Source organism: Schistocerca piceifrons, chromosome 5 (genome assembly GCF_021461385.2).
Source record: "Schistocerca piceifrons isolate TAMUIC-IGC-003096 chromosome 5, iqSchPice1.1, whole genome shotgun sequence".
Taxonomy (NCBI): Eukaryota; Metazoa; Arthropoda; class Insecta; order Orthoptera; family Acrididae; genus Schistocerca; species Schistocerca piceifrons.
The window spans coordinates 42627708-42653209 of NC_060142.1; the positions used below are offsets into that span (position 1 = coordinate 42627708).

Genomic DNA, 25502 nt, shown 5'->3' on the forward strand with positions numbered 1-25502 from the left:
CGTGTCACTATTTAGTGCCGAGCGTTACACCGAGTTCTTGATAGCTACCGGCAAACATTCGGTGTACACAGGCGCTCGCCCATATCGGGCCTCTGCTCATAGCTAATCACGGCTGCCGCAACTTGTATACATTGCAGCCGAGTACAATATACTTATTTGAAGTGGACTTGTGTCAACTAATCTTTTGCTTTCCTGTCCAGGTTTCTACGGCGACAGATCTTTTGGCCATCATTAGCAACGTGGACTCATAGGAACATAACGGCTGCCGACTCGCTTCATAACAAAAACGTATGGGAAAAGCTCGTATCTTGGTTGCATTTCCTTCGGTGTTATTTTGTGGAGAGCTAGTGATGCAGTCCATCCGTCTTCTGGTATGATATGTCGTCAAGTGCGCTAATTTCCCTGAGAATGTACTCCAGTGGACTCTAACCTCTGTTGCTGGAATGGTTTGGTATGCATAAAGCTTAAGTGGCTGTTAGGTTATTAGGTTAGCTAACTTACAGTGTAGCCTCTCCGTTGCGGAGGCAGGTAAGTTAACACTGAAGTCGCCCCCGGTGAAAATAGGTGGATTTTGCCAAGAAATAACATCTGTAATATAATAGAATCATCACCGAATCGTGCGAAATGTAACGCTGCACAAGTATGTAGGGTATGCCAGGAGGAATGGGCAATATTCAGTCACATGGGGAATGCTCATTCGAAGAAACGAAAGTCTAGTAAACATGGGCTCTGAAGTGCATACCTTGAGAAGTATGAGCACTTCTTCATCTTCGTTGCCGAGTATGAAATCTCTTCTACTGCAAGGTCTTTGCTTACCATGTTTTGAGAGGCGGTAGCATGGTTCGAAACAAGAAGAAAAAGTCTAGTAAGAACTTTAGAAGTGCTTACCTCAAGAAAAATATTGAATAGCCAATGAAGTGATAACGTTTTAAGAGTCGGGGCATGGAACGTCGCAATCTTGAACGTGGTAGGGAGGCTGGAAAATCTTAAAAGTTAAATAGAAAGACTCAGTCTAGACGTAATAGTGAAATGGAAAGAAGATAAGGATGTCTTGTCAGATGAGTACAGGTAATATCAACGGCAGTAGAAAATGATATAACGGGAGTAGGATTTGTTATGAATATTGTAAGTGGGCTGCTTCTGTGTTGTCAGCGCTGTGTAGCGCTTTGCATTGGATCCCTGAGTGCGCTTTCTTTGTAAGAGACTCTGTGGCTGGCTGGACTCGTTGTTGGAAGCTAATCGCCAGTAGTGTTGGGCAGTTGGAGGTTAGTCGCCAGCAGTGATGGAAGTACTGTTGGGCAGTTGGAGGTGAAGAGCCAGCAGTGATGGATGTTAAATGTGAGAAGTTAGTATTGATGGAGGGCAAAGGTCTTAAGTGTTAGCGTAGGCTACCGATTTGTTCATGTTCGACTTGGATACTGAATATTATTCATGATTATATATCTTTGTACTAGATGTCAATGACGATTTATATCCGTGTTTGAACTGGATTTCACATTATTGAGGTAAAAATAAATACATTATTTGGTTTGCAACAAAATCTTTCCTTTGTTAACCACGTGCCTATTAGTAGTAAGTGGCTTTAGCAGTTAGAATCTTTTATTTAGCTGGCAGTATTGACGCTCGCTGCATTGCAGTAGTTCGCGTAATGAAGATTTTTGTGAGGTAAGTGCTTAATGAAATGTATAGGTTATTATTAGGATTTCTTTTTAGTCAGGGCCATTCTTTTGGTAGCTGTCAGATCGCGTTACCGTTGTATATTGAGAGTAATTAATGAATACGAAAAGTGTGAGTTCTGTTTGCCAGGGAAAATTCAGTAGGTCAGTGTCGTAAGATTGGAGACTAGCAAAGTGACATTTCCATTGAATTTCATTCAGCAGTTTAAGCAAATATTTTATTAAGAAGTTTCAATATGAAGATAGGGCAGAGAGTGTGTTTCTGTGAACAGTTCAGTGATAGGGTCGCTCTTACCGGAATCGACAGCATACCAACACCGACAACGACAGTTCAGGCATACATGCCGACGTCGCAAGTTGAAGATGAAAAGGTAGAGAAAGTATATGATGATATTGAAACCGTAATACAGTACGTAAAGGGAACTGAAAATCCAATAGTCATGGGGGACTGGAATGCATTTGTAGGGGAATGAGCAGAAGAAATGGTTACAGGAGAAGATGTTCTTTGGACAAGGAATGAGAGATGGCAAAGACTATTTGAGTTCTGTAATAAATTTCGGCTAGTAATAGCGAATACTCTGTTCAAAAATCACAAGAGGAGGTGGTTTACTTGGAACAGGCCGGGTGATACGGCGAGATTTCCGTGAGATTACATCATAGTCAGACAGAGATCTCGAAATCAGATTCTGCATAGTAAGGCGTACCCAGGAGCAGACATAGACTCAGACCAAAATGTAGTAGTAATAAAGAATAGGTTGAAGTTTAAGAGATTAGTCAGGAAGAATCAATACGCAAAGAAGTGGAGTACAGAATTATGAGGAAATACGCTTAAGTTGTCATAGATACAGCAATACGGAATAGCTCAGTAGGCTGTACAGTTGAAAAGGAATGGACATCTCTAAAATGGGCCATCACAGAAGTTGGAAAGAAAAACTTAGGTACAAAGAAGGTAACTGCTAAGAAACCATGGATAACATAAGAAATACTCCAGTTGATCGATGGAAGAAGGAAGTATAAAAATGTTCAGGGAAATTCAACAATACAGAAATACAAGTCTCTGAAGAATGAGATAAACAGGAAGTGCAGGGAAGCTAAGACGGAATGGCTGCATGCAAAATGTGAAGAAATCGAGGTTGGTTCGCAGCAGAGCGCAGTTTCTCCCTTCTGTCTGCCTTCCTCTTCATTTATAGTTATGTGTTACATCCAACGTTATTCATGATCTGTTGCATGTATGATATCCTTGGTCGCCCCCGCCGATTCCTTCCCTCACTAGCTCCTTCTGCTATTGTTCCACTCATGTTGTTGTGTCGTAGGATGTGCCCTACAAGTTTGTCTCTTCGCGTTTGTATGTGCCTCCACAGAGATCTGGTTTCTCATACTTATCTAAGCACCTCTTCATTTGCTACTTTGTCTCTCCAACTGATCTTCGTCATCTTTCTATAGCACCACATCTCCAGGGCCTCTAGCCGTCTTCTCTCTTTTCTTCCAGTTGTCCAAATTTCACAGCCGTATAGGGCCACACTCCAAACGAAACCTTTCATGATACGTTTCCTTATTCTCAGACATGTTGTTGCTGGTGAGTAAGTTCCTTCTCCGACTAAATGCACTTTTGGCCTTTTGTATTCTGCTCGCAGTTTCTCTCCGGCTTCTACCATCCTTCGTGATTTTGCTTCCCAGGGAAGTAAATTCCTCTATCACTTCCAGCTCCTCTCTTCCGATTCTCATTCTCAGAGGTTCAGGAGCACCTGTACTGCATACCATCACTTTAGTCTTTTTCTTGTTTATTCTCATTCCATACTGCTTGCATAGAATTTTTTCCACTGCTCTGGGGACTTCCTCTAGATCTTCTTTTGTTTCCGTGACTATAGCAGTATCATCTGCATCACGTATCATGTCTACCTTCTGCAGATTAATATTGATCCCCAGCATACAGGAAAGACAAAACAGCCTTCGGTAAAATTAAAAGCAAGGGTACAACGGGAATTCTACTGTTACATTCTGAGGAGAGAGCGGATAAGTGGAAAGAGTACATTGAAGGCCTCTGTGAGGGGGAGGATTTGTCTGATGTGATAGAAGAAGAAACAGGAGTCGATTTAGAAGTGACATGGAATCCAGTATTAGTATCAGAATTTAAGAGAGCTTTGGACGACTTAAGATTAAATAAGGCAAAAGGGATACATAACATTCTATCAGAATTTCTCAAATCATTGGGGGAAATAGCAACAAAACGACTATTCGCATTGGTTTGTAGAATGTATGAATCTGGCGACATATCGTCTAACTTTCGCAAAAATATCGTCCATTCAATTCCGAAGACAGCAAGAACTGGCAAGTGCGAGAGTTATCGCACGGTCAGTTTAACAGCTCTTGCATCTAAATTGCTGACAAGAGTTATATTCAGAAGAATGGGAAAGAAAATTGAGAGTGTTAGATACGGTCATTTTGCTTTACGAAAGGTAAAGGCACCAGACGGGCGATTATGACATTGCGGTCGATAATGGAAGCACGACTAAAGACAAATCAAGACACGTTCATAGGATCTGTGGACCTGGAAAAAGCGTTCGACGATGTAAAATGGTGCAAGATGTTAGAAATTCTGAGAAAAGTAGGGGTAAGCTATAGGGAGAGACGGGTAATATACAACATGTACAAGAGCCAAGAGGGAATAATAAGAGTGGACGACGAAGAATGAAGTGTTTGGAGTAAAATGGGTGTAAGACAGGGAAGCAATCTTTCGCCTCCACTGTTCGATCTGTTCATCGAAAAGGCAACGATGGAAATAAGAGAAAGATTCACTCGTAGAATAAAAATTCAAGGCGAAAGGATAACAATGACACGATTTGGTGATGATATTGCTGTCCTGAGTGAAACTGAAGGAGAAGTCTAATAAGTACAGAATATGGACTGAGAGTAAATCGCAGACAGACGAAAGTAGCAAAATAAGAACAGCGAGAAGCTCAACATCAGGACTGATGCTCACGAAGCAGATAAAGTTGAGGTGTTCTGCTGCCCAGGCAGCAAAATAATCACTGACGGACAGAGTATCATAAGCAGACTATCACTGGCAAAAAGGGCAAGGGAAGTGTACTAGTATCAAACGTAGGCCTTAATTTGCGGAAGAAATTTGTGAGAATGTACGTTTGGAGCACAGCTTTGTAAGGTAGTGCTACATGGACTGTGGGACAACCGGAGCAGAAGAGAATCGAAGCATTTGAGATGTGGTGTTGCAGACGAATGTTGAAAATTAGGTGGAATAACAAGGAAAGGAATGAGGAGGTTCTGCTCAGTATCGGAAGGTAAGGAATATATGGAAAAGATTGACAAGAAGAAGGAACGGGATGATAGGACATCTGTTAAGACATCAGGAAAAACTTCCATGGTAGAGGGCAAAAACAGCAGAGGAAGACAGAGATTGGAATATTGGAATATATCCAGCAAATAATTGAGGACAAGTTGCTAGTGCTGAAGAGGCTGACACAGGAGAAGAATTCCTGGCGGGCCGCATCAAATCATTCAGAAGACTGATGACTCAAAAAAACTCAAGAGCTATTAGCACTTGTGAATCTTCGCTACTGTGAAACGCATCCCTGGCATTATCATATATCTTCACAGCGTCGGCATGTTAATCTGGATTTGGCAATGCTAACGATGGGGGGGGGGGTGATCCTTCGTGACACCCCCTCCCCCCAACCCCTCCCCCCGAAAGTCACCCTTCTCCCACCCTCGGAACTGAGTTTGTTTGCTCCACCTGTCTGCGTCTAGTGTGATCCCATGTGAATTAGCGAGAATGTTTTGGAAATGTTTGAGACTCGTGGGACTGACGAGAGACGTGGGTACCAGCCCTTTATTGTCCTACTCGGATGTGGAAAACCGTCTAAAAACCACATCCAGACTGCCTGGCACCCTTCGTCAATAATCAACCTGACGGATTCGATCCACCAACAGCGCGTCTGCCCGATCCCGGAAGAGGCGTGCTAACGCGGGCGGTTCAGTTATGTAAGATTTAGTGTTGGTTCTTAATTGAGTCATACGCTTGTATGTTTCCTCGTACGTTTCTACTGAATCACCAGTTATAGGAATATGAAGTAGTTAGTGTTGGTTAGACGCCATCGACTCTTTTCTTTGTCACACTAACTTAAAATTTCGGAGAGAGATATCAAGTCGTGAAAGAGAGACAGATGACTTTACAACCGTTGTTTGGGTGCTGCGCGCTGGGTGTTGTTACAAGAGAGGAATGCGATGGTACCGCCACGTTTGTTTTGCGACGTCGCAGATAAGCCGAGTCCACAGAGACTCACACACGTTACTTGGCTTTAGGCAGATAATGCCGGATTAACACAGGGCGGGGAGCAGTCCACGTGTACAGCTGGTATAAGTTAACTGCATACAAAATATGTTTACGTTGCAGCGGAAGGCATTACTCACGGCCGGTGTTACATGCCATTCACTCGTGCGCCACCCAGAAACACTGGCGCTACCTGAACCTTGATGTCAAGGAAAGGTGGGTGATAAGACACACGCGTTAAGGTGTAAACAGTGTGACGCAAGGCGCTGTTACCAGCGAGAGGACTACCAAGGGTTAATCGTATCCTATTCAGTTTCTCGCGGAGTTGACCTCAAAACGGAATGCAATTTACAAAAAATTGAATAAACAGAAACAATATCTCGTGTGCGAGATTTACACAACAAATACAAGGATTGAACAAAATAATGTTGACACCCTCTTACGAGCTCTCCATTTCTAAAATTGCTCAGACTTAACTACAACGCACTGATGTTTGTGGCACCAGTACGCCTGTGATAATAGTGTTGTGGTGGTGCATTGTTCTACCACCATGACGGAGTATGTCATAATCGTATAGGGGCTATATAGGAATAAGACTCATAGTGAACAAGAAAATAGGAATTTTAGTGAACTGCTATGAACAAGTCCATATCTCTGAGTCGCCAGCGTGGAAGGCTGCCATACAGAGGGCCCTAGTTCAGTTCCCGGTACTAACAGGGATTTTTTCTTGGTGAGAGGACTGTCACGTGGTTTACTCAGCCTTTTGATGCCAACTGAAGAGCTGCTTCAATGAGAAGTAGCGGCTCCACGGTTTCGAAAGTCGGATAAATGGCAGGGAGAGTGGTGTGCTGGTCACATGCCTCTCCATGTCTCATCCGCATTACGCCGCAAGGCAGAGGATGACGCGGCGGCTGGTCAACATGCCTTAAGCTTTCAAGGTCTAGACGAGGAGCTCTTGTAAAAGTACATCATGAACAGTGCAACGAAATGATTATAATGTTGTTGTTGTTGTTGTGGTCTTCAATCCGAAGACTGAATTGGTGCAGCTCTCCGACCTACTGTATCCTATGCAACATCTCTTCACCTCCAAATAACTACTGCAACCTACATCCTTCGGAATCTGCTTTCTGTCTTCATCTCTTGGTCTTCCTGTACGATTTTTACCCCCAGACGTCCGACGTCCCTCCAGTACTAAATTGGTGATCCCTAATGTATTCTGCCGATCGATCCCCTCTTCTAGTCAGGTTGTGCCACAAATTTCGTTTCTCCCCAATTCTATTTAGCATCTCCTCATTAGTTACGTGATCTATTCACCTAATATTCAGCATTCTTCTGTAGTACCACATTTGAAAAGCTTCTGTCCTGTACTTGTCTAAACTGTTTTTCTTTCATGTATCACTTACGTACCTGGCTACACTCCTTACAAATACTTTCAGAAAAGACTTCCTGGCACCTAAATCTGTATTAGATATTAACAAATTTGCCTTGTTCGGAAACGCATCTCTTACAGTTGACAGTCTACATTATATATCCTCTCTACTTCGGCAGTCATCAGTTATTTTGCTCCAAACAGCAAAACTCGTTTACTGCTTTAAGTATATGGTTTGCTAATCTAATTCGCTCTGCATCACATGATTTAATAGCGAAGATAATCACAAAGCTACGAGTCAGCACAGTAACGTAAGTGTAAATGTCTCTAGCTTTGCAGATCATGAAGTGACTAAAAAACATATCACAAGATAAAATAACTTATTCAGTACATTAATGGTGACAAAAGTTTAACTGCGATTATGGAATGATATTCAATTGTAGCAAATGTAAAATAAGTAAATATAACACAAGGGTATGCACTTGGGGAATGAGTGAAAGGAGAAGCCACCTGGTAGAATTTTACACAGAGTAGAATAATCATTGCAAACACTTGGCTTAAGGTGTCATGAAAGAAGGTTGCAGATGTGGAAAAGATCTGGGGACACTGAAAAGTTTCAGACAGGATATAAAACGGCAAGGTAAAGATTCAGAAGGCAGATTTTAAACTATAGAACATTTCCAGGTGCAAAAGTGGACTCTGATCATAATTCATTACATATAAAAGTGCAGACTAAAGCTGAAGAAATTGCAATAAGTTACGAACTTTTTCAGCAGTGGACGCGAGAGAGTAGGAACAATTGAGAAGGAACTGAGACAGATATTATTCAGTCTGTACAGTGAGCAAGCAGAGAAGGAAGCCCTGGTGAAATTTGAGAAAGGTACTTTGATACGTTCATTATTAATATAATTTCTGCTATTCCTCATTGTCTCCGTGTTTGTTTGTTTTACTCTAAGTTCACATATTTTGCTCTTTAGACTGTTCGCTCTATTGAACAGATCCCGTAATTATTTCTCACTTCAGTTTCAGTAAAGGTAGCACTGTAATCGCCTAATCTTATTCTTGATATTCTTTCACCCTGGATCTCTATCTCGCTCCCTAACCTTTCTTGCATTCTCAACAATGCTTCTTCAACTTACAGGTTGAACAACAAGGAAGAAACACTGCATCCCTGCCTCATGGCCTTTTTAATCTGAGTACTTTTTCTCCTCTTCTTGTACTATCAACGTACCCTCTTACCAAACGGTGGTTCACAAATTGATAATTCAAGGATTAGTCATGCTTTCATGATATCATAATTGTTGAACATTTTGCTGTATGTACTTAGTGGCGCAACGAAATGCGCAACTAGTGCTTCTGTCGGAAGCATTTGAAAATTTAGGATCAAATAACTACTGTTAACCTGCACCAGAACTTCCCAGAGAACCACATACTTTAATCAATCCAGCCTATCCAGTGAAATATGCCTAATTACGTTAGGCGTGAATTTTCTGGAATGTTTAGCGAATTAAGCTAGACTGTTAAATTGTCTAGTTTCGTTTCTCTGAATTACACCTAAATGTAATTCAAATATAATATCAATATAGTATAACGAAAATGCCGTGTACGAAGAAGGTAAAATCCACTCGTATATTGCCGGTACACTGACCAGCCTGTGGTTATAGGCAGTTTGCCATGCTTGTTTAGCCAAATCCTGGGCTGGCCTTCGGATTTCTCCTCAGAGGGTATAACACATCACAAACGATGAAAAACAAAGTTTTCACAGACAGATGGTGTACACGACTTCCCTTCCTTAGGTTACCTCCACGACTGTGGTGTCAGGAAGGTCGTCTGGTCACGATGTTAAACAGTGAAATCAAAATTTGTCAAATCCTGCGAAAGCGAACCGCCCGCTATACGGGATAGAAGTTAAGTAAGAGATGACGAGTATATCACCTACACTCAAAATACCGCAACACCATTAGTTTGTAGGACAATAACCTGCAAAGTACTTTTACACAGAGACATACTGATTCGTAACAGTTCATCTTGCCGACAAAGTACACGCTATTCTACCAAACGATAATGATACACATGTTCGATAGAGGCAGGAGGCTCTGAGCACGTTCCGTTGACAGAGGCAGACGCCCTCGGGGACCACAACTCTGGCGCGATATTTTATCAGAGTTATGCCAATCTCCGTATCGCCTGAATTGCCTAACCGGTTTTCCGTAAACAGTGAATCTCGTTCCTTCCCCCCCCTCCCCCCCCCCCTCCTCCTCCTCCTCAATACGATAAGCCGCCGACTGAATACCGGTGACACTTGTTAGCTGCACACTGTACCACAAGGGGCCACGAACAGTCTCTACCAGTGGACTGTTGATTACAACTGACTCTTATCAGTCTCAGCTCAAGAATTAAATCCGCAATATTTGTTGTCAGTGCCGAGTGCTGTATGAGATTCTGGTGGTGTACTGATGGCAATATGCAAAAATGTTTCACACAATACTAATGTTTTCACCATATAATCCTTGTGAAGTACTAGCGATGGTTTTAATGCACTGTCTCCCGTTGCTGTAGATATTGAAGACTTCACACACGTTCCGGATCTATAATTCGATCTACAGCTGAATTTGGACTATTTTGGAACCCTCTGGCAGATTAAAACGGCACCGCACCGGGACACAAACCCAGAAACTTCCCTATCGCGGGTAACGCCCTCACCGAATGAGCTATCCAGGCTCGAATCTTCTCCCCCCCCCCCCTCCCTCCCCTCACCAACCCGTCTCTCTTCGTCTCCCCCAGTACCATGCTCCTAGTTTCCAAACTTCAGACCAGCACTCCCGCATACATCATATGATCAAACGTATGTGGCTATGGTCGCAGGTTCGAATCCTGCCTCGGGCATGGATGTGTGTGATGTCCTTAGGTTAGTTAGGTTTAAGTAGTTCTAAATCTAGGGGACTGATGACCACAGATATTAAGTCCCATAGTGCTTAGAGCCATTGGAACTATTTGAAAAGTATGTGGACGCCTGTTACTGGACATTAATATGGGGTGCGTCGACCATTCGCCTTTACGACGGCTACAAGTCTGCTCCGGAAACTTTCAATGAGCCATCTCAAAGATAACGGGTGTGTAACGTATACACTTCTTGTGAAATGAACTTTGAAAAGTTCTCAAAAGAATAAAATAATACTGTTCTACGAAGCATTACTACAATACCTGCGAGGTAACAGTAATAATGGGATCACGCCGTAGTAAAACGTAATACATATTCTCTGATCACTCTTGATTTCCCGTTACGGTAATATTTCTCAAGACATTGCTGTGCAACTTGATTTTTCGATTCTTCTCCTTCCGTATGATTTTCGTTGCTTGCGTGCAATGACAGCTTTTAAAGGTTACCAAGAGCAGTGTCTCAATGGTTAAGGCGTTTAAATCGTATTCGAATCTAGTAGGGTTCGACCCTCATTCGGACATCCAGTTTCCGCAGTTTTCGAAATCAACTGAGGCGAATGCGTGGTGATTTCTTCAAGAGCGCAAAAGTCGCAACCATTCCATTCCCTCTTCTGCTGAGCCAGCGCTCCGTCTCCAGCGACATTTGAAGTCCACAGGAGGTTCGAAATGAATTCAGCATGCATGCTACTAATGAGGAAATAACTGAATAGAGAGAGAGGTGGAAACAACATGTGAATAGTATGAGTGGTTTGAGACTACCAAAAAAAATCCTGAACTACAACCCGAGAAGAAGGAGAGAAACAGGTCGGCCACGGAAGGACGTACAGAGACTGTGAAGATGGTGAGCCATATGCCTAATCTCTGTGCGTAAGACTACGACGACGACGATGAATAACATCAGGTTCTTCATTACCATCTCTTTCCTCGAATAAATAAAATGAATGAAAATGAAATACCAATCACATTTCTGGCCACTAAAACTCCATCTAATTATTGTACTTTATAAGCCATCTCGCGCTGTGTGGCAGAGTTATGATGGACATCATTATCAGTTAACCCCGTTTCTTCTTCAGTTCACTAATGGATCTCGAATTTCTCTGACTACTGTGATGATCGCCAACCTTCGCAGCACACAGACAGGTTCGATTCCCCATACCGCGAGGGATTTTTCCTTGGTCGAAGGACTGGTATGGGGTTTACTCAGTCTCACGAGGCCTGTTGAGGAGCCACTCGACTGATCAGCAGCGGTTCCAGGGTCAAGAAACCCGATGACGACAGGCGGAGCGGTGTGCTGAGCACATGTTCCTCCATACCGCATCCAACACGAGGGATGACACGGTGGTCCGTCTACGCCCAGACCCCAGAACTTTAATTTACTACCCTGACGATCATTTCGTGAAGCATGCGACAGAGGCAACACTATGTGGCTTGTCTCTTTTCGGTTCGCATGTCATCTCAATTCTACAGTGAATCTCCCCAACTTTCTTGTAGCTCTGCCAGTGAACTTGGATGAGGATTTTCGTCACGAACTCTTACCTGAAACAAAGCACGGTGCTCGTCTTTGGATCTTCTGCATCTCTTCCATTAACCTTGCTTGGTAAGGGTGCCACTCTGACGAACAAGAACTCACAATCTAGAAAGAGCGTTCAAAAATTTTTGCACAGTCATCTCTAGTTCTTTTTATTTTTCGCAGGAGGAGAATGAAATTTTTTGTGAACATACTTGGAACATTTAGCTATACATTGAGCCTACTGAATGTAGCCTCCATCAGCTCTGATGCATCTGGCCCATCGTTCTGTCCATGCTTTTCACAATATATAAAAATGACCTAGTAGATAGTGTCGGAAGTTCCATGCGGCTTTTCGGGGATGATGCTGTAGTATACAGAGAAGTTGCAGTATTAGAAAATTGCAGCGAAATGCAGGAAGATCTGCAGCGGATAGGCACTTGGTGCAGGGAGAGGCAACTGACCCTTAACATAGACAAATGTAATGTATTGCGAATACATAGAAAGAAGGATCCTTTGTTGTATGATCATACGATAGCGGAACAAACACTGGTAGCAGTTACTTCTGTAAAACATCTGCGAGTCTGCGTGCGGAACGATTTGAAGTGGAATGATCATATAAAATTAATTGTTGATAAAGCGGGTGCCAGGTTGAGATTCACTGGGAGAGTCCTTAGAAAATGTAGTCCATCAACAAAGCAGGTGGCTTACAAAGCACTCGTTCGACCTATACTTGAGTATTGCTCATCAGTGTGGGATCCGTACCAGGTCGGGTTGACAGAGGAGATAGAGAAGATCCAAAGAAGAGCGGCGCGTTTCGTCACAGGGTTATTTGGTAAGCGTGATAGCGTTACGGAGATATTTAACAAACTCAAGTGGCAGACTCTGCAAGAGAGGCGCTCTGCAGCGCGGTGTAGCTTGCTGTCCAGGTTTCGAGAGGGTGCGTTTCTGCATGAGGTATCGAATATATTGCTTCCCCCTACTTATACCTCCCGAGGAGATCACGAATGTAAAATTAGAGAGATTCGAGAGTGCACAGAGGCTTTCCGGCAGTCGTTCTTCCCGCGAACCACACGCGAGTGGAACAGGAAAGGGAGGTAATGACAGTGGCACGTAGAGTGCCCTCCGCCACTCACCGTTGGGTGGCTTGCGGATTATAAATGTAGATGTAGATGTAAATGCACTTTGGTAAAATTCTGGTGATTGTCTTCTACACCATCGCTTGACGCAGGAAATAAGGCCTTCCTCACTATAAAATGCGTTACCGCGCAGGTGGGTCTTCAGACGACCAAAGACGGAGCCAAGTGCGGACTGTAGGGAGGATGAGGAACAATTTTCCAACCCATTTTCCTGATTTTCTCCTGCGTCATAAAGGCTGCATGAAGTTAGACATTGTCATGGTGTAGTTTGATGAGCTGAACCTGAAGCTGTGGTCTGTGGGTCTTGATGGCACGTCGCAGCTTGTCCAATGACAAACAGTAACGGTCGCGATTAATTGTGCAGCCAGGTTCCAAAAAGTCAATGAAAATGACACCACACTGATCCCAGAAGAAGGAGGCCATGACCTTTCGGCCTGCTGTTCGAGAAAGTCTTGGTTTCTTCTTCCGAACGGAACCCGGGTGTTGCCACTCCATGGATTCGGTTTTTCTCTCAGGTTGGGACAAAAACTACCATGTTTCATCCTGGGTAATGACGCCGTCAAAACACTGTTTCCACTCTTCAGTAAAGATCTGCATAAGACCCTCGCGCACATTCTTCCTTATCGTTTTCATTTGCCTCGTCAATAATCTAGGCACCAAACGTGCACAGATTTTTCTGTACCCTTGTGACTGTACCAGTCTACAACCCAATGGCAAACGAGTCATTTCAGCAAGCTGTCGTGTCGTCACACATCTGTCATTTTGGATGATTTGATCAATGGTCTCCTTATACACATCACTCACTGCCGTCGATGGTCTACCACATCGTGGATTGTCCAATAGAGAGAAATCACCTTTAAACCTCTGCAACCACCGCTGGATACTGCTGCGATCCACTGTGTCCTCCCCATAAACAGAGAGCAACTTCCTGTGAATCGATGTGGCAGAGTCATCGCCGGTCTTGAAGAGGAACTCCATCACCGACCGTTGTCGCAACCTGACATCTACTTCACGGTCCATTACGGCTCACTTGGAAATAAAATAAAACACTTTTATATACCAACTTATAGCTAAATGTTCCAAGTACAGTATGTTCACAAAAAATTTCATTCTCCTCCTGCAAAAAATGAAAAAATTGGAGACGGCCGTGCAAAACTTTTTGAACGCCCTTTGTACAATCTACTTAACACTGTCCATAAGCCACCACACTGTTCATGGGGAAACGTACCACTACCGGTCAGTCCCATTCCTGTTCCATTCGCAAACTGAGGGAAAAACAACTGTTTATGCAGGGTGGTCAGAAACAGTCTAAAAAGCATGAAAGGGTGCTGCGGGGGAGATTGTGCTGACAAATAATCGTTAGTAAAAATTTCGGTACGTTGCACCGTTTCCGTGTTATTTAGCACTGAAGATAGCCAATCAGGTCGTTGTGCGCGAAAATTGAAGCACTTGCATATACACAAATGCGGTAAAACACAGGCATCTGTTCGTCAGCGAGTCACCCCTTTTTCAGATGCGCACATCGACCTGAGTGGCTAACTTCATTGCTAAATAATTCAGAAACGGTGCAACGTATCGAATCTTTTTTATATACAATTATTTGTAACTACTAAGTCCGCAGCACCACCCATACAAGCTTTCCAGATTCTTTCTGAGCACTCTTTATGTCTCCATAAGAGCCTTAATTTCTCTTCTCTTGTCTTCTCGGCTCTTACGCAAAATGTACATTGGCGGCTGTAGAATCGTTCTGCAGTCAGTCGAACGACGGACTTGTAGCTACTTCCTTCGTGGGTTAGTTACATTTTCTTAGCATTCTAACTGACAGGCCGTACTCTGACGGAAATGACATCTGACCAGTAACAGAGAGTAAGAACTAAAAATGTAATTAAATAAATGGCAAATGTTGTATATATTTATCCCGTGTCCTGGGCGTTGCTGTAACGCTGAAGTTGGATAGTTATCGATATAGGTAGCCATTGACTGGTAACACAAAACATCGTCACAAACTGCTTAATAGCGTGTTGGTCCGTCTTTACACTCAGTATAACAGCGACTCTGAGTGCCATTGTGTAGACAACTTGTTGGCAGGTTTCCTGTGGTGTGCGGCACCACATGTCTATGCACAGGCCACGGTATTCCCGCACATTACTAACAGGTGGTTTGTGGCAGCGTATCTGGCGAACTGCAGCATCTCAGATGTGTTCTATCCAGATCAGATCAGGCAGATTTTGTAGACAAGACACTAACGTAAGTTCACTATCAAGCTCCTCAAACCATTGTAGCTCTTGTCTGGTCTTGTCACACAGACAGCTATCCTGCTGGAAGTTAGCGTAGACGTTGGCCCAACGATACCGACCGGCCGCTGTGTCATTCTGAGCCCTTAGGCGTCATAGGGTGGCATGTGGTCGCCACTCTGCTGTCCCAGCCGCTGCCACTTTTCGTGACCAGTGCCGTTGTTTCTCAGTCAAGTAGCTCTCAATTAGCCTGCACCCCGCTTCTCAACAGTACTGCATGCACCATTACGGAATACGGGGAGTAGCTCACAATTGGTACACCTCTTACTTTAGCAACAGACAGCCAAAGGTCATTACTCACAGTGTTGAGAATGACTGATGTGGGGTCTGAGTGGGATGCAGTGAAATGGGGGGGGGGGGGGGGGGGGGTGCCCCAGGGATCAGTGTTGGGGCCGCTTCTGTTCCTTATTAATATAAATGATATGTCCTCTAGTATTATAGGTGAAAATATTTCTGTTTGCTGATGACACTAGTAGCTCGGTAGTAAAGGCTGTTGTGTGCAACATTGACTCAGTTTCAAATAGTGCAGTTCATGACGTAAGTTCATGGCTTGTAGAAAATAAACTACCGCTAAATCACAACAAGACTCAGTTTTTACAGTTCCTAGCTCACAATTCAACAAAACCTGACGTTTTAATTTCACAGAATAGGCATATGATTAGTGAAACCGAACAGTTCAGATTTCTATGTGTTCAGATAGATAGTAAACTGTCGTGTAAAGACCACGTTCAAGATCTTGTTCAAAGACTTAATGCTGCCATATTTACTACTCGAACGGTCTCTGAAGTGAGTGATCGTTCGACACGAAAATTAGTCTACTTTGCTTATTTTCATTCGCTTATGTCCTATGGTATTATATTTTGGAGTAGCTATTCCCATTCTGAAAGGATTTTTTTGGCTCAGAAACGGGTGGTTCGGGGAATAAGTGGTGTAAGTTCACGAACCTCTTGTCGACCCCTGTTCTTGAGTTTGGTTATTTTGACATTCGCCTCTCAATATATATATTCCTTACTGTCATTTCTTGCTAACAATATTAGCTTATTCCCAAGAATGAGCAGCTTTCACTCAGTTAATACTCGGCAGAAATCAAAACTGCATTTGGATCGGACTTCGTTAAGGGGAGGTTTACTATCTTTGGCCCGCAAAAAGCATGTTCTTTGAGAATTTTTTTCTCGGTATGTGTTATAGATATTAATGTCAAATTTGGTCAAAATGTTTATTGATATTTCTTCTACAAACTGGAATTTTTTCGACCGGAAATGTCGAAGAGCAAAGGCGAAAGTGCCGTCGGAATGAAACAAAATTTCGATGTAGACCTTCACGCGCGGTATGTCACAGGTCAGTCGGCTCGTCTGAAATCAAAATTGAGTTGACGTTAGCGAAGTGTATGAGATTCTTTAGGAGTTGAACCTCGCTTAAGTTATTTGCACCATAGGAAACAAAATGGCGGCCATTTGAAAATAAAACAGGATTTTTTCTTCGATTTTTCGACTTCGTCAGCCAGGTAAAAATATTTATAGTTGATGGATCGGAATAAAAGTGGTACAGCTCCTAGACTATTCAGTTAGCTTCGTCGGAAACAAAGAATCATGCCAATCGGTTTAGTAGATTTGAAGTTACCATACCACACGATAAAAGAACGTCGTTTCGAGAAAACCGCGTTTGAAGTTTTGACTACATATAAGTGCAATATTATGCAACTTACATTCAATTTGCTATTCCGGGTCCATAAACTAGTCCTTCCTCGTCCTCATAGAGGGCGTTCTGCTCGATCTGGGCCTTCCTGCGCTCTGCTCCAGAGCCGCTCGTACGGCCGTTGACAAGCGGTTTTCGGCCGCTTGAATCCGTTGGTCGTCCGAATGCTTGGCGAACTGCGTCGAATAGAGCCCCAGGGTGACATCCATCGTTGTCATGGTCTTCAGAATTCCTGAATATCCTTCGCTGAAGCGGCTCACTGCCAGGAAAGCCGCAATCTCCACAGTCTTCGCACCAGAATGCAAATTCTTGGGTGCTAACTTCCAAACACACGCGTTCAAAGTTTCATTTGAATTTTGTGTGTTTCCTCCAAAGCACCGGTACAATAACTCGTCCTCCGAAAGAAAGAAAAAAACTGGTTCGTGAAAAAGGCCGATTTGAGGCAGGTGCATTTTTTGTTCAACCGCGAATAACAAACATTACCGTTCCGTATTCGGAAAACAGTTTCAGGTGTGGATTCTAAACACTTTTATGGATCCAAAAATGCAATTTTTTTAAAAAAATCGATTTTTTGAACCAAAAGATAGTAAACTTCCCCTTACTCTTGTGCAGAAAGGTGTGCAGTATACTGCTGCATCCATTTTCAATAAGCTGTAAGTAGGCTGTTTAGATTTTTATGTTGGTAACGCCACGTAGCGCTCTGTATGAAAATCACTGACTGTGCTGTGTGCAGTCTGTGACTGGTTGGCATTGTTGGAATATTCGCTATTGTAGTGTTGGGCAGTTGGATGTGAACAGCGCGTAGCTGCGGTAATTACACATATGAAATTTTTTTTCGTGGTTTTCTTTAGATTTCTATTCTTTTTCTTTTGTTCATATGGGCATTTCTAATCGTGATTATGTAACATTCTACTGTGGTTTTTAAATGTAAAGATGTAATTGTGATTATTTCGTTTGCCAATGGATAAATATGTTTCTTGCTTTGTACCTGTGGTAAAGTCTGTAAAGTTCTCTTTTGGAATATTATTAATTGTGAAAAATGCAGTCAATAACATTTATAAAGATTTATGTAATTTACAAAACGATCTAACATCTATAGACAGGGGACAGCGATAGTGATATCGATAGTCGAAAGGTTGTTGTGTAGTAGAGGGTATGGTGGATGGTGTGTCTGCGAAGCGTGCGCGGGAAAATAGTACTGTGTTTTATACAAAGCATACGTAATTGTATGGACAGTGATACCGAACTATCAGATCGTTAATTCTATTTACCACTGCGGTATGTAACGCCATCGCCAGCGAACTTTAAGAGCAAATAAACCGGACTGTGAAAGTGCCGCTAACATTACTTTGTTGTGGCCCACACGAACTGTGCCTTTATTCGAATGAACTTTGCTGGTATTGGTTTTGGGTGGTGGAACTGTTGTATATTACATTCTATCAAGCCATGAAAGTGAAGACTTTAATTAACTGTGCAATACAAATGACTTTCAGTGACGTTGTCGAAGTTTGAAATGCGAGAACAGAGTGGACATTGTTTACGGTGTGCTTCACACACAAGAACAATTCTATGAACTGTGTATTTGTGGCTAAGACTATATGAATGTGACGAACTGTGTAATTATGGACGATAGCGTCACGGACAGTGCATAAAATGTAAAAACGAGCGATGTCTACGTAATGTACTTTGAAAGAGAGGACATGTCAACAACGATCGTATACTGGCGTCTTGTGGTTTGTTAATCACCACGGGGTTAATGATACAGCTGTGCCGGAACTTTATTTGCGTTTCGCCGGAGAAGATTAACCAGCGGAACTGCCTGTATCCTGCTCTCATCATCGTAACCCGCCGACATCGTGCTGCCCAACGCAACGCTTCGTATGCAACAAAAAGTTAAGAGATTTCGCCGAACGCTATCCACTGACCTAGAAACTTTCTTTCTCTATTAAAAGTATAAGAATTACAGACTCTATTTAAATAAATTCTTCGTTTAGTTTATGTTTGCTTTCTGCTAACGAAAATAAAATTACAATCAGTGAATTAAAAGTTGCCTGGTAGTCATTGTTGAAACACCAGTAAATATCAACTTCTTCCACTCATTAGAACTAATTCTCCTTGCATGTCAAAATTATTGTAGTTATTTTATGTAGTTTTATGTATTGTTATGAGACTAGATATATGACAGTGACTAATAAGAGCATTTTGTCGCGAAATATGGCTTCGCGCGAAAATTACGGCGACTGCCATAATTGCTTGCGTTCTGACCAATAACGTAAAAGCTGCTATTCCCGTATTGGTGCGTTTCCTGACGTGAGCGGGAATTATAAATGTCAGCTGTCAAATCACGTAGTGACTGTTACCCAGAAATAAAAGTTTTTCATATTGTATTGCTACGAGTCGTAGTATTAAGAGACACTGGTTATACTCAAAAGTGGGTAGATGTATGGTGAAACCCCCCAGTGTTCATGCGAGCATTAACAGTATTGTGTGTGATTCACGAAATTGTGTCACTTTTTCTAATTCCTTTCAGATATTGTCTTAGAAGTCTTTGAAGTTTCAGAGAATATATACACAATTTTGTCGGTTCAGGTTAATTTCAGAGCAGTTTCTCGTGAATATTAAAGTTTCAGTTCATAAACAAAGTGGGATCGTGACCAATTGAGAATTATAAAAAAGAGAGTGGTTTTCCAACTAGAATTTTGGATGGCTTCACAGTTCAGATTTTGATAATTATTTTTCCTACGGGTTGAGGTCATCACATGGGAGATGTGGAGAGAGAGAGATGCCAGAGAATTAAGAGGTTGCTATAAGCGGACAACCTGGACGTGTGTCCGCCAGAAAGAGGAAATTTGTAAAGATGGAGGTCATGAACTGATACATATATATATGATGACTTTTGAACATTATTAAGGTAAATAAATTGTTTGTTCTCTATCAAAATCTTTCATTTGCTAACTGTGCCTATATAAGTTAGTGCCTTCAGTAGTTAGAATGTTTAATTTAGCTGACAATATTGGCGCTCGCTGTATTTCAGTAGTTCGTGTAACGACGATTTTTGTGAGGTAAGTGATTAATGAAATGTATAGGTTGTTGTTAGTCAGGGCCATTCTTTTGTAGGGATTAATGAAAGTCAGACAGCGTTGTGCTAAAAATATTGTGTGTCAGTTTAGTGATGATCAGAATAAGTACAGAGAGAACTGTCTGAGTACGTTCAGTTTTGCTCCGCTGTCTCTGTATCAAATAACGTAGAAGTTTACCAGCGCAGTCATTTTTAATTTTTCAAAGGGGACGTTTTAAAGCTACGACGAGAATTCAAAAGTATTATCAGTAATTTTCTGGTAAACCTTCCGGGATGTAAGGTCGTGGTCCATGAAACTCTTCAGCTCCTAACGTTTCGTCCAGAGCTACGCTGGACATCTTCAGAGGGGTGTTTCTCCTCCGGTGAGTCTTGCCGACGGCAAGACTCACCGGAGGAGAAACACCCCTCTGAAGATGTCCAGCGTAGCTCTGGACGAAACGTTAGGAGCTGAAGAGTTTCATGGACCACGACCTTACATCCCGGAAGGTTTACCAGAAAATATGTCATCCGGTCGTGAAAGCCTTCATACTATTATCAGTAATCCACGCACTTACAAATAGAAACTGAAGAGCTATCCTCATGGGTCACTCCTATTCTGTCTAGGAGTTCCTTGAAAAATTATGGTGATTCTTGTTGTACTGTTGACTGCGTTTACTTAAACTTATGGCTTGACTTTCTTCGGGTTCATAAACATTTTATTTTTATCTGTTATTACTTTTACGCTTTAATTTCATGTACTGACACGTTCCATGACCTTGGAGCTTTGATCCTCGCCCCGACCGCCGTGGCCGAGCGGTTCTAGGAGCTTCAGTCCGGAACCAGGCGACTGCTACGGTCGCAGGTTCGAATCCTGCCTCGGGCATGGATGTGTGTGATGTGCTTAGGTTAGTTAGGTTTAAGTAGTTCTAAGTTCTAGGGGACTGATGACCTCAGATGTTAAGTCTCATAGTGCTCAGAGCCATTTGAACCTTTGATCCTCAGTTTGGTGCTCCAGAACTTGATGTCTAAATAAAATAAAATAATAAAACCAATAGGGTGCCCGACACGACATTAGGCGGTATCCCACGACTTCTGTCACATTGTATAAATGACCTAGTAGATAGTGTCGGAAGTTCCATGCGGCTTTGCGCGGATGATGCTGTAGTATATAGAGAAGTTGCAGCATTAGAAAATTGCAGCGAAATGCAGGAAGATCTGCAGCGGATAGGCACTTGGTGCAGGGAGTGGAACTGACACTTAACATAGACAAATGTAATGTATTGCAAATACATAGAAAGAAGGATCCTTTATTGTGTGATTATATGATAGCGGAACAAACACTGGTAGCAGTTACTTCTATAAAATATCTGGGAGTATGCGTGCGGAGCGATTTGAAGTGGAATGATCATATAAAATTAATTGTTGGTAAGGCGGGTACCAGGTTGAGATTTATTGGGAGAGTTCTTAGAAAATGTAGTCCATCAAGAATAGAGGTGGCTTACAAAACACTCGTTCGACCTATACTTTAGTGTTGCTCATCAGTGTGGGATCTGTACCAGGTCGGGTTGACGGAGGAGGTAGAGAAGATCCAAAGAAGAGCAGCGCGTTTCGTCACAGTGTTATTTGGTAAGCGTGATAGCGTTACGGAGATGTTTAGCAAACTCAAGTGGCAGACTCTGCAAGAGAGGCACTCTGCATCGCGGAGTAGCTTGCTGTCCAGGTTTCGGGAGGGTACGTTTCTGCATGAGGTATCGAATATATTGCTTCCCCTACTTATACCTCCCGAGGAGATCACGAATGTCAAATTAGAGAGATTCGAGCGCGCACGGAGGCTTTCCGGCAGTCGTTCTTCCCGCGAACCATACGGGAGTGGAACAGGAAAGGGAGGTAATGACAGTGGCACGTAAAGTGCCCTCCGGCACACACGGTTGGGTGGCTTGCGGAGTATAATTGTAGATGTAGATGTAAACTGTAGAGCGACGACCTGGTGAGGTAGTGCCACGTGACTGAACAGTGAGGATGACGCGCCCCGTGCTCCGGCAGGTGGTGGTCACGGAGCGCGTGGTGTGGGGCGCGCGGCCCCGCAGCGGCGGCGGAGGCGGCGGGGGCGTGTCGGTGTCGCTGTGCTCGCGGCGGGCGGCGGTCCCCCGCTGGGTGTCGCGCGCCTCTGCGGCCGCGCTGGCCTTCCTGTGGGGCGCCGGCGCGCAGCAGCTGCTGGTCGACTCGGCCAAGCTGGTGGTCGGCCGCCTGCGGCCACACTTCTTCACCGCCTGCCAGCCCGACGTCAACTGCTCTGCGCTGCAGCCGCCCTACACCTACGTCACCGACTACACGTGTCTCGGGACGGACCCGGACGTCATCGATGAGGCCAGGTACGTAAGACCACCCGTTCGCAGGCCGACCAGGCGACCGGCAACCCCTGCCGATCTGGCCCGTCCCGACATCCTTCGTGGTACACGATTCTACAGGGTGTTACAAAAAGATACGGCCAAACTTTCAGGAAACATTCCTCACACACAAATAAAGAAAAGATGTTATGTGGACATGTGTCCGGAAACGCTTAGTTTCCATGGTAGAGCTCATTTTAGTTTCGTCAGTACATTGCTCTACAGTACTAGCATCAAGGACATCAGTACATAGCATCAACAGGTTAGTGTTCACCACGAACGTGGTTTTGCAGTCAGTGCAATGCTTACAAATGCGGAGTTGGCAATGCCCATTTGATGTATGGGTTAGCACCGGGCAATAGCCATGGCGCGGTACGTTTGTATCGAGACAGATTTCCAGAAGGAAGGTGTCCCGACAGGAAGACGTTCGAAGCAATTGATCGGCCTCTTAGGGAGCACGGAACATTCCAGCCTATGACTCGTGACTGGGGAAGACCTAGAACGACGAGGACACCTGCAATGGACGAGGCAATTCTTCGTGCAGTTTACGATAACCCGTATGTCAGCGTCAGAGAAGTTACTGTTGTACAAGGTAACACTGACCACATCACTGTATTGAGAGCGCTACGGGAGAACCAGTTGTTTCCGTACCATGTACAGCGCGTGCAGGCACTATCAGCAGCTGATTAGCCTCCACAGGTACACTTCTGCGAATGGTTCATGCAACAATGTGTCAATCCTCATTTCAGTGCAAATGTTCTCTTTACGGATTAGGCTACATTCCAACGTGATCAAATTGTAAATTTTCACAATCAACATGTGTGGGCTGACGAGAATCCGCACGCAATTGTGCAATCACGTCGTCAACACAGACTTTCTGTGAACGTTTGGGCAGGCATTGTTGGTGATGTCTTGATTGGGCCCCATGTTCTTCCACCTGCGCCCAATGGAGCACGTTATCATGATTTCATACGGGATACTCTACCTGTGTTGCTAGAACATGTGCCTTTACAAGTACGACACAACATGTGGTTCATGCACGATGGGGCTCCTGTACATTTCAGTCGAAGTGTTCGTACACTTCTCAACAACAGATTCGGTGACCGATGGATTGGTAGAGGCGGACCAATTCCATGGCCTCCACGCTCTCCTGACCTCAACCCTCTTGACTTTCATTTATGGGGGCATTTGAAAGCTCTTGTCTACGCAACCCCGGTACCGAATGTAGAGACTCTTCGTGCTCGTATTGTGGACGGCTGTGATACAATACGCCATTCTCCAGGGCTGCATGAGCGCATCAAGGATTCCATTCGACGAAGGGGGGATGCATGTACCGTCGCTAACGGAGGACATTTTGAACATTTCCTGTAACAAAGTGCTTGAAGTCACGCTGGTACGTTCTGTTGCTGTGTGTATCCATTCCATGATTAATGGGATTGAAGAGAAGTAACAAAACGAGCTCTAACATGGAAAGTAAGCGTTTCCGGACACATGTCCACATAATATATTTTCTTTCTTTGTGTGTGAGGAATGTTTCCTGAAAGTTTGGCCAAACCTTTTTGTAACACCCTGTACAGTAGTCGGGTCCACGGTCCAGGTGCGTCGGCTCCACCAGCGCACAGCTCGTATATGCCAGCCCCTATCCCCAACTGCCATCCCACACTCCGCGCTTTTCCCTTCCGTTTCACCATTGTGAAAATTGTCATGCGACTGTGTGCCGGTAGGGTCCACCATGGAGTCAGTCAGGTGTGTCGGTGATCCGCACAGTGGTGTAGTGGTGAGGGGGGGAGGGGGAGAGTCAGTAGATTGACCGGGGGGGGGGGGGGGCGCGGAGGGGGCTGTAGGCGACGTCGGCCGACCCATCGGCCAGTGAATGGACACCTTTGCTCTCAGTCTGTTTTGACGCTGTCTCATGGGATATGGGCACTCGGTGATGCCCCTAAGCTCTCTTTTTTTAAGGGGGGGTTGGACGTCAAACGGGCCGACTTGGAGCAGGAGAGGCAACACATGACATTTTATTTTCTACTATCTATACTTTTACAAATAAATTCATAAAACTTTGTCAGCATGACCAGGAAGGATTCGGGATTCACACTCATATCAGTGGAAGTTCAAAAACATAACAAAATAATTTTTTTTAACATGTGAAATTTCATAATTTTTTCTCTTGCTATTGGCTGCATTTGTTGCTATAGGTACATTTTTCTACACAAGTAGCGGATATTCTTTGATGAATTTTGCACAGCATACAAACCATACTTACAAGTGTATGAAACTCTAGAATTTTCCATATCTATTAAAAAATTGTGGTAAAAATTGAGATAATTAAGTACAAAATTTGATTTTTTTCTAAACAAATTTCAAAACGTAACAGCTCATGCATTTTTTGATAAATTAAATAGATTCTACAGTTTCAGACACCTTTAAGCATGGTTTGTATACTGTGCAAAATTCATCGAACAGTCTCTCTTACTTATGAAGAAAAGTGTACCTATAGCAACAAATGCAACCAATAGTAAGTGAAAAAATGATGAAATTTCACATGCAAAAAAAATTATTTTGTTATGTTTTTGAACTTCCGCTGCTACGAGTGTGAATCCTGAATCCTTCCTGGTCATGCTGACAAAGTTTTATGAATTTACTTGTAAAAGTATAGACAGTGGAAATTAAAATGTCGTGTGGTGCCTCTCCTGCTCCAAGTCGCCCCGTTTGACGTCCTACCCCCCTTAATAGAGGTGGAGCCCCTCCGCGCCCACGCCGGCATGATGGCCAACACAATAGGTCTACTGCCATCTCTGCATAAGGGTTAGTATTCACTACAGTGAGGTGTCGCAGGGTGTGGATACTGCGATGTTTGCGTACGTCTGATTAAGGTTAACCATTAATAGGCGCTCATCTGGAGATACATTGGGTCGTAGTCGAACGTAGGGTAGCGGTTTGAAGGGCAGAGGAAAAAAAGTGCCAAGGCAAGAGCCAAGGGAAAAAAAAATCTCTGCGATATGTCTGGTGGTAATAGCAGTAGCGGATGTGTTGCTGCCTGCGATAGGTCGTGCAAGGATGGGCTTTGTTAGTAGCGGGTATCATGCATGTCGATACCTTGACGTTGTGCGGTTGTGTTGCTCGGAGGTTGGCGCTGGGTGCCGGTGTAGAGT

General features: G+C 43.6%; 1 protein-coding gene across 1 annotated transcript in view; it reads left to right on the forward strand.

The window, feature by feature from the left end:
• The window catches only part of LOC124798170 (putative phosphatidate phosphatase), a 356955-nt gene that overhangs the window by 210691 nt on the left and 120762 nt on the right, over window positions 1-25502 (forward strand). The window contains exon 4 of the mRNA XM_047261453.1: window positions 22082-22335. Coding sequence (XP_047117409.1) covers window positions 22082-22335 — 254 coding nt within the window. The remainder of the gene's footprint in view (window positions 1-22081; window positions 22336-25502) is intronic.